The 16310-nt window shown below is 48.9% G+C and overlaps 1 protein-coding gene across 3 annotated transcripts in view; it reads right to left on the bottom strand.

The window, feature by feature from the left end:
- The window catches only part of Cemip (cell migration inducing hyaluronidase 1), a 135535-nt gene that overhangs the window by 47205 nt on the left and 72020 nt on the right, over window positions 1–16310 (bottom strand). For all 3 annotated transcript variants that reach the window (XM_004852889.3, XM_004852888.3, XM_021264907.2), the window contains exons 2-9: window positions 15752–15867; window positions 9223–9369; window positions 8611–8749; window positions 7720–7956; window positions 5146–5325; window positions 2226–2296; window positions 1514–1609; window positions 715–836 (exon numbers count right to left, since the gene is read on the bottom strand). In XM_004852889.3, the coding sequence (XP_004852946.2) occupies window positions 715–836; window positions 1514–1609; window positions 2226–2296; window positions 5146–5325; window positions 7720–7956; window positions 8611–8749; window positions 9223–9369; window positions 15752–15851 (1092 nt within the window). In that variant the 5' untranslated portion in view covers window positions 15852–15867. The remainder of the gene's footprint in view (window positions 1–714; window positions 837–1513; window positions 1610–2225; window positions 2297–5145; window positions 5326–7719; window positions 7957–8610; window positions 8750–9222; window positions 9370–15751; window positions 15868–16310) is intronic.

Genomic DNA, 16310 nt, shown 5'->3' on the forward strand with positions numbered 1-16310 from the left:
TACTGAAAGAGGATAAAATGGACAGGACTCATCTTTCTCAAATGACTTCTAATTCTAGATCAAGTATTAAAATGGCCTCAAAACTTGCTTTGGTACAAGACCTGGTGTAAGGAAATAAACCCCATTTACTTAGCCCACGTCCCTTGGCTTTCCTGCTATCTGAACAGCCCCAGTTTCTGCCTCCTAAGCTGCTGAATTTCGAGTGTCACTCCTGATGGAGACACCTGTGAAGGTTGAGCTGTCCTTGGGACAGAATGAACTCCAGGTGAGGATCCTGAGCAACATACGGTCTGTTCTTTGAATGCTTTTATTTCACTCTATAGAGAACATGGCTGTGCTCATTTTCTCCCTGGGCTGGGCTCAGCCTGCACCCCAAATGCTAGCCACAGTATGTGAGCTCAGGGGCCCAAAGAAAGCCAGTCAAGAAGTGAGGTGGGCAGGCTAAGTCAACCCTGGTCTGGGCCCTGTCGGCTGCAGCTGCAGTAGCAGGTGAAGGAGAAGGAGCAGACCCAGGAAAGAACCGAGTCTTAGCTTTGGGCAGCAATGAGCCTCTGCCTCGGTCTCTAAGGAGGGAATGGAACTCTCTGATTCATCTGCATCACAGGGAGGAGGGCCAGGAGAGTCACACTGCATAGGTGACAAGGCATTTTTCAGTCTATAGCATCTCCTTCATAATAAAGCCTCCCTAACGATTGATCACTGGGAATTTGGTACCTGTATGTCAAGGGGGCGGTTGCAGATTTTTCCTGGGTAAGCTACCCGGAGGTCTGAAATTTTCTCCCCACCTTTAGTCTGAGACACTTTATCATGGTTGAACCACTCCGTCCACTCCACATCTAGGCAGAAAGCAAAGACAGGATCAGATGTCTGTCCATGGTTGCAGCAGCAGGGGTAAATGTGCTTCTAAATAACCTGCCAAGTCTCCTATCTTGTCTGCCTTTCCATTAAAAACACTTCTTGTTGGGCCAGGGATTTAGTTCAGTGGTTCTGGCTCCTGCCTCACAAGCACAAGGTCCCAAGTTTGATCCCTGGTACCAAAACAAAAAACAAAACAAAACAAAAAACCACTTCTGTTGACTTTCTTTTTTCATTAAGCAATATATAGTTCTTGTTATTGCAAAACCAAATAAACACAAAGGAGAAAACCTATCTGTAAGCTCATTATCCAAGCACTACTGCTAGACTTGCTGCTTTCTGCACACCATCGGAGGCTCTGTGATGGGCAGGTTCTGTCCAGGTCTGTGTCCTGGTCAGTGCCATTGCCTGCCATGTAGCAAATGGCATTCTGTCAACTAAACTGAATGCCATGGACCGTTACAGACATGAAACTCCAACCTTAACCATCCTTTTGGCCTATTCTCCAGTGTGGTTTGATTAATTAAAGACAGTCTGCAGTTGCAAATTTCTAGTTGAGTCTGTAACCTATTTCTGCAAGGAAAACCCTTGTTCTGCATAGCCCATGGTTCCTGGCCTTCATCACCCTGTGGGTCTTGGGATGTCCACAGCTTCTTACCTTGGACCCACTCACTGGATGAGGAGACATTGAAGTACTCTCCATGCTCTGTCCGGAAGAGTTTGAATACCCGGGCAGTCGCAGAGCCTCGGTGTCCTGTCAGAGAATCGACCAGGAAGACCCAGATTCAAATGGTGGGGTTCCAAGACAGGGAAACCCCTACGCCCACGGGCCAGCAGCCATTTCTTTAAAAAGAAGCTTTTTCCATTAATCAGGGCATTCTTTTCACTTGGAATGTGGATTATTATTCATTCTTTTGTTTCTGTTCTGAAAGGTCAGACACAAGTCCTAATAAACCCAGGTTTGGAGCCCACCTTTCTTCATAGTCTGACTCCCTCCCTGGGTTGCCTCCATCAGTGCTCCCCACAGCTGGACAGAGGGGACCACCACCATGTGTCCTAAGCCATCTCCAGGTCTGACAAGCTCAACATCTTGGCCCTGCTGCCTCCCCTTCAGCTCCTATCTTTTCTGAGCCACAACTTTGTTTTAGAATAAGTCAATGAAGACTTCTCTGGAAATGTACAAGTTATCATGTATGATTGACCTGTGGTCAGCATGGACCATTGCCACTTCCAAGTAACATGGCCAGGTCAGTGCTGGTCACTCTACTGGGCTGCCGTGCTGAGGGAAAGACCTGGGCTCAGAAAGACTCAGGGCCTCTTGGGTAGAAACACACTGGAGGGACCCAGGGCTCACACTAACTATAGATTACCATGATATTCAATGTGGTCTTCCACCGAAGAAGAGGGATTTCCCTTCACAGTGAGAAAACTCCAAGGATGTCTGAAAGTAACAAAAAGCAAAGTTCTTCCAGCGTCTGAACATGTCCTGGGGGCAGAGCTGGACTCGGGTCCATGGCTGGGCCTCCTCCCTCCAGCTGGACTTTCCCATTGACCAATGGGGCTTCCCTGCCCCCTAAGTCAGCTGTCTTTCTTTGCAAGCACCGTTTGGGTCTCCTCACTACCCGGTTAGCCTAGTGCCTCTAATCATGATTCTCTTCACCTCCAGGCTGTCAGTAGACTAGGTATGAATCAAAAATAAATAAACACTCAACAGCCCAAATGCACCACCCACCAAGCTGGGTGACGTCCTGCAGCAAGAGCTGAGGACCTTAGGAAAGTTTGTTCCAAGGGAGGAGCTGACTTCTGTCCTGCCCACCTCCCCTAAGAGTGGAGCTCAAGGAAAACAACACAGGCTAATGGGACAGACTGGACACCTAGCCATCAGCCTCAGGCCTTGGAAAGGCAAAAGGCAATCTCTTCCTCACAAACAGAGTGAGAAGGAGAAAAAGAAGGCTGCATTTTGGTAAGCAAAACGTCACGCTTTCCTCCATCAGGGCTCAGGTCTGGGGAGGGGTGGCTTCCTAGTCCTCTTTATCATCCCCATGGGCCTAACTAACTGAAGGGGCTCAGGACACCCCGCCCCAGTACAGTTAAAGCATTAAATGCTCCAGTCTGAGAAACAGCAGCAAGGAACAACCTCTGACCTTCCTCACCCTGCTTCCCGGAAGCAGGTCACAGCCCCTCACAGCAGAGGTGCCCTCCCTGTTCCCAGAAGAAAGGAGCATCCCTACCCCCGAAGACAGGGGGATGCCACAGGGAGAAGGCCAAGAAGACCCGAAGCTCGCCACGCTCTGCCCAGCACATTCTCCCCACCCTTCCTCAAACTTCGGACAAAAGCACCCAGGCTTAGCCCTTTCTTTTCCGAAGTCTTGTCAAACTCACTGCGTTAAAGACACCATTCAGTCCTTTCTTTCCAATCAGTTTGTTTGTCACAGGGGCCTCAGTCAAGAGCTTAGATGGGAAGAAGGAAAGACATTTCCCCCTTCTATCTCTGTAGGCCATTTAGGTGCCGGACAGCTTTAGTCATTTTTGTTCAGATCTCTTGCCTTGGAAAGTAGGTCATTGCTGAGTGGCGTTTAACAAGACCGAGGACTCAGCCCTGGCACTCTCTCCCTTCAATCTTTCATCGATCCCCATGGCCAGTGCACCCTCCCACGTTCTCCCAGTCTCACCTCTCAGTCCTCACCCTGCTCCATACCGTCCAGCTGCCTGGTCTGTCCCTCCTCTTCTGGACAGCCACACTTCCTCCTGGGCCTCCCTGTGGGGGCCTGCCTGGCCTCACGCTCACCCCTGAGAGTCTACACTAGATCCCACATGTGCTCTGTCTTGCTCTCCAATGTGCCACCACCAGTCCCCACCAGCTTCTGCCCTCTCATGAGAGCTCGCACACCTGATCCAGCCCAGTGCCTCCCACCAGCCTCTGCTCCATAACCATCTCCTGAGTAAATGGACCAAGGACAGAGTCAAGTCTTAGTGCTCCTACTGACTGTAGATTTCTTGTGCTCTTCATCCAAAGTGTGTCTCCACACAGAGCAGGGGCAAAGTGTGTAATCCCTACCTGGCTTACCCATGTGGCTGGCTATGGTCAAACACAGCAAGCACCTGTGGCTCTCATTTATAAGGAGAAAGTAGTCGCTGCCATTTACAGAGTGCTTATTCTGTGCCAGACAGGATGACTGGTATTTTGCTTATATCATCACATGAGATTCTCCTAAGGGTCTTGAGATAGCCCATTTGACACGTGTAGGGTCTATGCAGCAAGTTGCTGAATCACTTACCTGCAGTCTTGCCTTGGAGGAGGAGCAGTTTAGACCCACATCTAGGCCATCAGATGCCAGACTTTGGCCTTAGCCATTGCTGTCTTCTGCTGAGGCCCCAAACAACCAGTCCCTTGTGGTTTTATCTCTCATTGCAAATTAAGAAACTAGTGTTTGGTTTATAAGACAAGGACTTGGAAGTGCTTAGGGCTTGCTAACAAAAGAGTCTTGCCATGCCAAGATAGCATTGTCATCTTTGGCTGCGTGAGTTTCCTGCCAAGTCCTCTTCCAGAAGGAGCAGCCTTGAGCTGTCAGAGGACGCACCCTCGAAGCCAAGCACCTCCCTCTCCAAGGGAGCCTCTGCCCAGCTAGTAAAGTCACTGTGCCCTGAGACTAGAAAGGGCTTTGACCTGCTCCCATCTTGCCCTACACCTGGGAAGCCAACAGGAGGGGCATCACAGGCTCCCAACAGCTATGGGAGAGGTAAGCTCGACTTTCAACTGGCCTGAGCCCAGATTCCACAGGATAAAGAGGTGTAGTTACTACTGCAGGGCAAACAGCCGCCCCTCAGTGCCAACCTGCGTGCACCAAAGTCAGTCATGATGCTACAGTTTGAAACAAATAAAGCCCACACTGGAGCATATCAAAAGCCCTCTTTTCCTTGGATGTTTGGCTGAGCAGAGATACTTTGCATAATCCTTTAAAAAATTGCCTGCCAATCCCCAAGGCATGACATGAGTCTTTTGCCAAGAAAGGAAAACTTGAACATTAGCTGTACATCCCAGAGCATGGCTCTCACACACAGCACACTCAAAGCTTTGTGGTTGACTGACTGAATGAATCCATATAAACAGAGACCTTTTGGGTTTAAGAGTGGGCTGTACTTGTTTAAAAAAAAAAGGCTCCCTTTAAGCACAAGCCCCAAGATGTCCAGTGCAGACAGGCAATGTGCCTGGATCCTGGGTCACCATTTAAGAGAAAGGTTAGTTCTGGGTGGCACCCAGTGCAGAGGCAGAGGGAAGGATGGCTGTACCTAAATCCAAGGTGCAGGAAGTGTTTGCTCCCTAGCTTGGTCATAGCTTTCCGGGCCAGGTCATCCAGGTTTCGGGAGCCTTCATCATTCACCGCCACAGAAAGGATTCTGCCATCAGGAACCTCATTCAAATACTGGACCAGACGCTCACTCTCTTTCTTGGATCTGTAAGTGTCAAATCTGAGAAGGGGCACAGAAAGAGAGAGAGAGAGAGAGAGAGAGAGAGAGGCTTTGGGTAGTCTCAATAGCAGCCCCAAAGTGATCTAAACAGGGATCTGTGTTGCAAAACTAATATGCCATACAGAGATCCCACAGGCTGGGGTTCTAAACAAAGAAGCCTTTTCTTTAAAGAGCAAGTGAGCGTAGGAACTTTGTACACCATGTGGTAGTGTCCAAGAAGGACCTGACCTGACCATCATGGTAATTCATTGGTAAGTTGCCCAAGACCTGACAATTCCAGCAGCAGAGACCTCAAGCTCTGGGATGTTGAGCACAGTCACATCCTTAGGGTTCGGTTGCCTCGCCCTATACAGATACCTCGTTCACGGGGATTTCTATCTCTGCTCTAGACTGAAACACTTCTCCAAAAGCTTGGAAATGAAACAGAGATGATCTCTCATCACACCTTCCACCCCTAGAGCAGGCCGTATATAGAAATACATTTTAGAATCATGAAAATGTCATCGCTGACTTACACAGTAGCAGTGATAGAACCCTTAAGTGTTATAAGTATTGTTGCATTCCTTCTTTCTTCTGTTTTTTTTTTTTTAAATCATTTTACTACGTTGTGGTAAGAATTATCATGAAGTTAGCCTTTTAATAAAATTTTAAGTGTACAATAAATTATGGTTGACTACAGGTATGGTGTTATCCAACACATCTCTTATAGTAAGAACAGATCATCTCTAGCTACATTTTTTTATTTATTTGTTTTTGTTTTTGAGATGGGTCTCACTATGTTGCCCAGGCTGGCCTCAAACTCCTGGGCTCAAGTCATCCTTCTGCCTCAGTCTCTGGAGTAGCTGGGACGAGGCGTAGGGTAAGAACTCATCATTTCAAAGTTGACAAAGACAACCCTCTCTTATACAGTATACATAAAATATGTAGAAAGTACAGATTTTAAAAAATACTACTCCACTGTTGAAAAGAATTTACAAAGGAAAGACAATTTGGTAAGAATCCCAACTCAGTCACGTAAATATAAAGATTTTGTGCAATTGCGGTGGAAAGAATGTGCCTTGGAACTAAACAAGCAATGTAGCTCTAGAATGAATTTGGAAAAACCAGCCAGTGCAAACGGCCAATGAGATCTTAAAACAGAAAAACAGAGATGGTGCAAGTGGTAGCTTTAGAGGTGCTCCTGATACCTGCTCCTGGGTTGCCAAACTTGTTTAAACTTGGCATAACCAGGTCCAACCCTGCCTTGTTCCTGTTCTCACTGTCCCCAGGGCCCATCTGCCACAAGGCTGCCCCTTCTCAGAGACCCATCACCATGCTACGTGCCTGGTGCTGTCTCTGCTCACTCAGCCCAGCCTTTTCCCAGTTTATCAAATCCGTCCTGCTTTTTCAGAGTGACCCAAGTGCCCACTCTTCTGAGCAATTTCTCAGGTAACTCTGGCTGTGTGTGCACATGCGTGTGTGTGCATGTGTGTGTGTGCATGTTAGTGAATGCATTTGCTAACATGCTTAGCTATCAGATCCTTGAGGTCACGACACACTGAAGCCAAAGAGCTTTGGAGCAAGCAGGCGTCTCATCTCAGTAACCTCCCCAAGCAGCTTCCAGACAACCTCTCGTTTCTCAGCGCAGTAACTCATTTAATCTGGAGCTGCACAGCTGCAAGGAACAGCACTGTACCTAGTGAGGAATCATCCCGAAGGAATCAGCCTGTGACCAATGGGTTCCCAGTCAACTACACTTGTCCTGCTTCATCTGACAGCTCAAACTTGCTCTGCCAGCCACTGCACAGGGCTGGCACCAGGAGGTAACACAGATCTGGGTTTCTGTTGCAGCTCCAGCCCTCACCAACTTAGGACTCTGGGCATAGGCACCTCATCCACAGAATGCAGTGCTAAGAGAATGTTTGTGAAGATTAAAGCACACGTTGGGTAGAGTGGTGAGAACCGAGCATTGCACAGACAGTGTGCAGTGACTGCACTGTGACCAGTACAACCACGGGTCATGTCAACCGCTCTGTGTGCCAGCGGGTGCCCTCTGCCTTTTCATGGACACTCATGGCTGTGCCCTGCTGCTAGGAGTGCCACCTCTCCCTGAGCAGCTCAGGAGCACTGGCTCTGCTTGTCCAATGGCTATGTCCTGCTGGGAACCTTTCCTCAGCACTAGGCCAGCTGTCCCTAGTAACTTAACCACTTCACTACATCTCCCATGGTCTTTCCTCCTTTGTTACCAATAATTGCAATTTGAATTCAGTGTGCATGTGTGTGTGCATCCCTGTTAAATTCAGCAGCCTTAGACAAGTGCTTTGAGACAACCCCATTACAGCTCCTGGCTGGGACATGGGCTCAGTGTACTGGTGCTGGAGGAAGGTTTGTACGTGTAAGTGAAGCCCACCTTACCGGTCAGAGTGGATCACTATGGCAGATTTGGGGTCAATGACATGGACAATGACTCCGCGGTGGCCCCAGCTCCTTTCAAAAAAATAGCCTCCCTCCTCCATGCCCCCCGGGCGGAGGGTCTTGCTCAGAAATGTCCAGGAGAGCTTCTTCTGCCCATGCAGCTCCAGGGTGCCACCCCTGCCCACGCCAATGTACTTCAGTCCATAGTAAGGGTCTGGCTCAATGTCTTCATCAGCCCTGCAAGAGAAAAGCTCCAAGTTGCAGGCATAGCTCCTCACTGGATGTGGCCTCACAGAGAACAGCCTACTGGTCCCATGCAGCTGGCCGTGCTTGGTGACAACTTGATAAATACAGCACTGGCCACCCTATGCCAGGCCCATGGGAGGCCCAAGAGGCCAGCAGAAGTACCTGTTAGTTTGCAGGTTCCTCCTTCTCCTCTTCAGGTCTAAGTCTTATATTCTGGTCCATTCCAGTTGTGGGATCACTTGCACCTATGCTGTTAGACCTGCACATTCTTGGTTACTGCTGCTTAGAACTCTGCCCAGCCAGCGGCAGCTATTGTGTGGAGTTTTCCTGTACTTGCTCATCATAACTTATTAAGTAGACATTCAGAGGCTCCACAAACCATGGCGTGAGTGGGAGGTGGTGGAAAGTCTGACAGGGACCTTGGTGACACAGTGAGACACCTGGGCCATGGTAAATAAGATCCCTCATGGACTTCTCCACCTTACCCCATCACCGAATCTGTTTTGTTTCCCATCACCATCTGGCAGAACAGAACCATGGCTCTTGTCTTATGCTGGAGTCTGGCTCTCTTGCCTCCCTCTCTGCTCTGCCTCTCCCTATCAGACCCAAGAACAGCATCTGCCCCGCAGGGGTTGGTTTTCCCACCTTCCATACAGAATGATGGTGAAATTGCCCTGGAAAGGGCAGAGGGTGCTCCCAGCATGCAGCTCTCCTCCACTGCCAATCAGGATATGGCGGGTACGCAAAACAATGGGCTTCTCATGGTCCTTAATGATGAGCTTGCCTGTAGAGGGGGGAGCAGTGGGGTGAGGCTTAGCAACACAGTGTGAGGGGAAGGTTGCAAAGGACCCAGAGCAGACTCCCCTAGTCCCCATCTCAGTCAAACAGGCCAAAAGGTATTTCTTCCAAAGGCTTCTGTGCTCACTGTCTGACAAGTGATTACTTTTTTCTTGTCTTCACTTTGCAATGTGCATATAATGTCCATCTGGCTCACAGTCATCACTGCTGTCACTCAGTGACCAAACATCTGCAGCTGAGAGGGCAGGACCTCTCACAGCACCAATAAAGACTTTCCTTGCTAATTTTACCAAGACTGGACCAGCACTAGTCATTCCTAAGTGCTAACCTAAGAGTTGATGGTTATCACAAAAACTCAGGGGCTCTGACTCAAACCCAAAGCTTGTAACAATATTCCATCTAAGAACACAGCAGCTTGCACCCTCTGAGAGGCTCTGAGGAGGGGAGACCCCAGCTTACCCCCCTCTGAGATGTTGATGGAGTGGACGGTGGCAGAGGAGGCAAGCAGCAGCATCCTTCCCTGGCTGATGTCCACTCGGTGATCCGGATCATGGCCAGGGTTCCAGGGCTGCAGCTCAGGGTTCTGGTCAGGGCACTCAGCAGCCACTGCCAAAGATAGATATGTCATTGCTCCCATCCACTGGCATCATCAAGCAAAGACTCACTGCAAGGCGGGGAGGGTGGTTTACATCTTTATGCTCCCCGTCTGTACTGGAGCCCAAAGCAAGACTGTAGTGATCAGAGAGGCACCTTGACCTAGAAAGCTGGAGCCCTGGGGTATAGTCCTATATTTCTCATTATTTTGCCATGTGTTTGTGAACAAGTCACTTCCCTTTCCTGAGTTCAGTGTTCCCCTTTACAAGATGCAGGGTAGACCAGTTGGCCAGCCAGGACCTTTCCAGATCTGAAGTTATGCAATCATTTACCCAAATTGCTTGGGTTTCAAGATAGTCTGCCCTCAGGGAAGCAGTGTTTACAGAGAAGAGGCAACAAAACTTTTTCCTTTTTTGCATGAGAATTTGACCTTTGGTTAATTTTCTAGCCCTGTTCTTAGAAACTTGAGAAAGATGGTTCTCTATAAATTAGGCTAGTGAGCATCATGGCTTATAAGAAAAGTGAACCCTGACTGGGGTTCCTTAAGCTGGGAGGAGTTATGAGTACTTTTTTTTTTCTGGTACCAGAGATTGAACCCAGGACCTTTTGGTTATGAGGCAGGCGCGGTGCCACTGAGCTAAATCCCTGGCCCCATGAGTACTTTATTTTCATGCCTGGTGGAGATGTGATGCTGTGGGCATACCTGCAAGCACAGAATCTTGTAATTAGACATGTCCCTTGCAGGGATGCTGAGTGACATATAAGGAGTTGCTACGAGAGATACTGGCTTTGCTGGGGCATGAGGCTACTAAGCCAGGGTGGTTCCAGTGACAGTCTTATCCCCCTACACCTCTTGCACTGTCACTTGGGGGACCAAAGAGCATAGCTGGATGGCTATGTGGACACTGCCACTCCATGAAGGAGAAACACCAGCCACCCCTCTATTGGCACTCCGTGTTCCTGTCCTGCCCTTCAAGCATCTGATCCAAAGGTGGCAGGTGGCTGCCTAGAGGCTCCAGGGTAGGTGCAGCTTCTCTCCACCCCACTAGAAGTACTAGGAGGCATCTGCATCTTCATGAGGCAAACAAGGCTATGCTTCAACAGTGTGGCCAGTGGGTGGTGGGGTGTTTGGTGCTTGTCTTAGGATCTAGGGGAAGCCCCATAGATAGCAAGGGGAAATCCAGAGGGGAGGAAGTTGGAGGGAGAACAGGCAAGGCAAGGTGAGCATGGCTGGACTGACTCTCTTGTCTTCTATAACTAGGAGATTTCAGGATAACCTGGTGGGGTGCTGTCTTAGTTACTTTCCTCGTCACTGGGACAAAATACCTAACATCTGCAACTTAAAGGAGAAGAGATTTATTTTGGCCCATGTTTTAGAAGTTTCAGTCCCTGCATGGTCAGTGGCAGGATAGAAGGGCCTGAGTAGAGAAAAACTGCTCACCTATGGCAGCCAGGAAGCAGAGAGAGAAGAGAGGAGCTGGGGAGGGAGATACACTCTTCTAGGTCATGTCCACAGTGACCTGCCTCTTCCTAACAGGCCCCACCTCCTAACAGCACATGTAGTTATAAACTCAACAGTGAACTAATCCATTGATTAGTACAGCACCCCAGGATCCAATCACCTTTCACAAGTCCCTGCCTCTGAGTACCTGAGGACATCTAGATATAATCCATACAGGTAGGTGATGGGCAGGCATCCCATGGCAAGGCCAGAGGAAGATGGTGCAGGAAGGAGCAGAAGCCAGGCCCATAGCACAGGGCTGAGCAACAGGCTGAGGAGAGATTGGGTCCTTCAGGTACAATGGCTGCATGAGCCACCTGCACCCCCAAGGGCCTCTGGTTTCTCTGTCTTTTCTTCAGTTGTTGGGACTATAACATCACTGACATATTTAAGTATCTCAGGGAGACCAGAATGGAGTCATCACTTTATGTGGCTCCACAACACCAGCAGGGTCCTCAAGTTCATGATAGCCCATGGTTGTTGCCCATATGAAGCAAAGCACAGTGTAGACACTCTATGTGATTGCAGAGCCCCATCCCCATCCTCCTTCCCCAGCCACAGGTTGCTGAGCTTCATGATCATCTGTTATGATTCAGATTGAGAATGTCCCCAGAGGTCTCATGCACTCAGATGTGGGGCTCTGGGGAAGTGATTGATTATAGGAACATTATAACTGACTTGCTGTTGGGAAGTGAAACCTGGTCAGAAGAGGTGTCACTGAGGGCATGATCTGGAAGGATATATCTCCCTCCCCAGTTCCTTCCTTCACTTTCTGCTTCCTGACCACCATGGTGTGAGCAGCTTTCCTCAGCCCAGGTCCTTTCTCCATGTTGCCTCTGCTTTGAAGCCAGCCATGAGCTAAACTAAACCTCTCCTTCTTTAAGTTGAGGGTGCTGAGTATTGTGTCTCATCAATGAGAAGGTGACTAACACATATTTTGTTACCAAAGAAGTGGGGTCATGCCTGTGGATATTACCTGACCATTTGGTTTCATGGGAGGTGTTTGGAAACATTTGAAGATGCTAGAAAAGCCCTAGAATTCTTTAAGCCAAGCTTGATGGGAGATTCTGGTTGGAGCTCAGAAAGCCAGAATGCTGACAGGAACACAGACAGTAAAGACCAGGCTCAGGAGGTTTTAGCTGGGGACAAGCAACCCACTGGCAGATAGCATCAAGAACATGTGTGTGTTATGCTCTGGCAAAAAAGGTATCTATACAGTATTTTTCTCATGTCCTGAGACTTTTCAGGAGACTTAGATTAAAGATAGTAAACTAATCTGGTGGAGGAAATTTCAAGACAGCTCAATGTTCAGTCTGTAGCATGGATACTATTTGCTTCTTGAAAGCTAAAACCAGGTTTATATTGAAAATCAAGAGCAAAAAGTTCATTTGAATAATTTTGTTTCCCCAGAAAGGGGCTGCAGATTTGGCAGAGGAGAGTTTGATTGCTTAAAGATTAGCATTAAAAAGAAGCCAAGTATGTTGCATCAGGACAATAGGAAGGATGCCTTGACAGCATTGCAAGAATCAGCAAGAACCCTCCCTTTGCAGACTTAAGAGTGCAAAGCTGTAAAGCTTTTATCTGAAAAGAGACCCTCAGGGTGCCCAGCTCATTCAGGGCCAACTAGAAAAGAGTTTCCTGAAGTTCTTCCATCCAGGGAGTCAGAGGCCTCTGCAGCTATGATCCAAAGGGGCCCAGCTACTGCTTAAGCTGGCAGCAGACTTTGACATCATCCACTGGTTTTATAGCTGTGCAGAATACAACAGTTGTGGGGTCACAGAGGCTTTCATCCAGATTTCAGAAAAAGGCCTGGGAGGTTAGGCAGTGTGCCTGTGACATATATAAACTATAAGAGTGAAACCAAAAATGTAATGGAGACCTCAGAAAGTTCAAGAAGCCAAGAATATGGTATGTCTGCTGAGGAAAGCCTCAGGCAGTGAGCAGAGCCAGCCCAAGAGCAAGACCATGGGGAATGCAACAGGTGATGTGGTAAGGGCAGGGCTATCTGAGCCCTTTGAAGTCCACATTTCATCATCATAACTTACCTTGGGTGCTGGACACTAAACTATAGGATTTTTTGGGGGTACCAGGGATCGAACTCAGGTCTTTGTGCTTGCAAGGCAAGCGGCAGAACCACTAAGCCAAATCCCTGGCCCTGAACTATAGGATTTAATGTTTGCTTTGCTTGTTTTTGGTCTTTCTCTGGCCCTATTCCTTTCTAGTCTCCTATTCCTCCCTTTTGGAATGGGGATGTTTATCTTGTGCCAATGTATGTTGGAAGTGTTTAACTATTTGATTTTTACAGGGGATCACTGCTAAGAGTTACCTTGAGTGTGAGAAGACTTTGGGACTTGGACTTTTCAGCAATGCTAGAACTGTAAAACTTTGGTGACAGAGATGGAATAAATGCATCTTGCATAAAAAGACGCACATGAGTTTTTTTTGGGGGGGAGGTACAGAGGTAGAGTGCTATGGTTTACATCAAGAATGTCTCCCAAATGCCCCATGTGCTCATAGGCTGGGTTTTGGGGTGACTGAATCACAGGGGTGATGTAACTGACTTGCTTTCAGGAGGTGGGGCCTGGTCAGAAGAGGTGGGTCACTGGTGGCATGACCTGGAAGGTTATATCTCCCTCCCTGCCACCTCACTGCATTCTCTGCTTCCTGGCCACTATGACATGAGCAGCTTTCCTCTGCCTAGTGCCTTTCCACCATGCCATCTCTGCCTTGGAACCAGCTGACCATGGACTGTAATTGTGAGCTAAAAGAACCCTCTCTTTCTCAGAATTATGGGTATTGGATAACATATCTCAGTGACTAGAAAGTCACTAAGATACCATCCTTTCCCAAGCACTGGTTGCCAGGTCTCATCCCTATCCTGCCTCCTCAGGACCACTGGAATGTTCCTTTATGCTCCATCCACCTCACTATCCTGTAGATATCAGCTTTGGGTGTCTTTCAGTAAGAAGAGAACTCCACATGGGGGGTGAGGGTGTCACTAAAGCAGCTCTTTCAGCTGTCTAAAACCCCAAGGGCTCAAGTGGCAATATGATGAAAAGTGGGGACTTTTCACTCTCACGGAAGGGCAGAGTTGCTGCCTGTAAGTGCCAGGATGGGCCCAGTTGGCTCTCTGCTTTGGAACTGAGCCGCCCAGGCTGCTCATGTGAGCCAGGGCTCTGGAGCCCTTCCCTGTGCCTGAACATGTGGGTCAGTCTCCAGGGCAGCCCTCCCAGCCATGTGGGGGATAGATATGGCTAAAGGGGGTCCAAGGGCCCAGGCTGGGAGCCCCGAGCACCCTGAAAGGGTCATTTCCACTCCACAGCACAAGGCCTCCAGGCCTCCAGCCCACCTACCAGGACTACCTGCTGTCCATTTTGCTTCCTGAGTGCAGGATCTGGCAGCAGACTGAACCTGAATTTGGAGGTAGTGGGCTTGTTGGCCACAGGGAGCCCAAGCTTACCCCTCGAGAGGCCTGGATCATGGCTATGCCCAGCCCAGAAGGACACTGCTCCATGTGGCTGGATATTGTACACAGAACATGGCCAAAGTCAATGGATTTCCACATATGGATCAGTGAGGGGCTGAACAGGCCAGCACCTTCACTGGCAATCATGCTGACTTCCCAAGGCGGGGGCGGCTATGTGGTCCCAACCACTTGGGGCATGGATGGCAAGCCCTACCTTTTGAATCCCTGTAACACCAGAGAAGAGCACAGGCTGGAGGGGACAGAGGCATAGCCTCCCTTCCAAGGGGTTTATACTCCAGCAGGGTGGGAGGCACTGGAGGTGCCGAGTACGCTCCCCAGGGTGAGTCCACCATAAAAGTTAAACCCAGATCCAGTTCTTGGCAGAGTCAATACCGACTTTGTGTTTCTTGACCAAGTAAGTGACAGAAGGATAAGTAAATGAATTCAGGCAATATTGTCAGTTATGACATTAAAAGTTGAAATATTGATGGTTAGCTACATCTCCTAAGGACTGGGAAGATTCTACAAGAGATCACAGTGAAGGAATGTCAGTAGTTATGACTACAGAAGACTTCCTTCCATCAGAGAGTGGAGAAAAACAAGATGTAGTTCAATGGGAGATGATTCTTACTTAGCAAAGCCTAAAATTTACTAAATAATACTAGCATTTTAAAAATAGGCAGTGTTGGTGGTAATGTTAGCAAACCCCTATTCAAGGCTTCAAAACCATCCTCTACCCTTCATGGGCTCCTGCCTCACACTCTGGCCCAGGCAAACTTGCTCTGGGCTACGGATGTTAATTTAAAATTGCTGAAGGCAAAGGTTGCTGGTACTGGGATAGAAAAGCAGACCTACACCCTGCTCAGCCCATCGCAGCTGTGCAATTCCTTAAGGTTCCCAGATGTGACACAAAAGCAGGAAGGGGACACTGCCACCAGGTGGCCCAGACAAAGGTAGAAAGCTGGGTCTCAGATATGTATTTTTTGTTTTTGTCTAAACCCTCAGAGTGAGTTTTGAAAAACTTCAATTAGATGTTAACATTTAACTAGGGAGCTCTTATATAAAAATCTACATTCCTGGTTCCTCTTAAAAATTCACATCCCATTCCACATGGCAGCAGTTTTAGAACTAGGAAGTGGGTGACCCTTTCAAGGGGCTTCCCTGCCCTGGGGACACCAGTCCCTCCCGCCTGCCCACACACTGGGCTCCAAGCCTGACTCTACATAACCCATAGTTCTGCGGGTGAGGAACAGCAACCCAGGTGAGCTTCGCCTGGGATCAGAAAGTGTGATGAGGATGCGCCATAGTGAAGCTACCCAGCCGAACCCTCTGATTCTTCTCCCGGCCTCTCACCGCTGCAACCTGGATGCGTGCTGTGTCTTCCATGTGGGGATGGCAGGCCCCACTGCTCCTAAGGGGTCCCTCACCTTTGGATGCGGCCCCAGGGAAGAGGGCCAGAAAGAGCCACCCAGTCGCCAGCGCAGCCTTGACCCAAGTGTCATGCCTCTGCCTCGTGATGGCTTCCATCCTGACAGAGCGTGCCCTGAAATTAAGCAAAGGCGTCAGGCACAGAGACAGACAGGGACACACACACACACACACACACACACACACACACACACACACACGACAAAGATGGTGCACTCCAGCCAGCCCAGAGCACAGTCCTCAGCCACCATGATTCAGGCTGGGCAGATCACGGCATGCAAACCCTGCAGAGTCCTGCCTGTGTTCTGCAGCTCCAAGACAGCAGGTAACTGAGGCCCTACCTCTGCAGAATGAATGAAGCTTTTTCTTAAGAAACAGAAGAACAGAAATACCTGCACTGAACATGAGCTGGGAATGAGATACACCAATTTGCTGTGTGATCTCAGCTGATTCATTTCAGCTCTCTGGGCCTTAGGATCCCAAAGAGGGAAAGAAGGATGTGGACTGATTTCTAACCTTTCCATTACTGGTCTGTGCTTTGAAAGCTGGTCCTGGAGC

Source organism: Heterocephalus glaber, unplaced genomic scaffold, assembly GCF_053883595.1.
Source record: "Heterocephalus glaber isolate CG9 unplaced genomic scaffold, H.glaber_assembly_v1.0 deba00001531, whole genome shotgun sequence".
In the NCBI taxonomy this organism is placed as follows: domain Eukaryota; kingdom Metazoa; phylum Chordata; class Mammalia; order Rodentia; family Bathyergidae; genus Heterocephalus; species Heterocephalus glaber.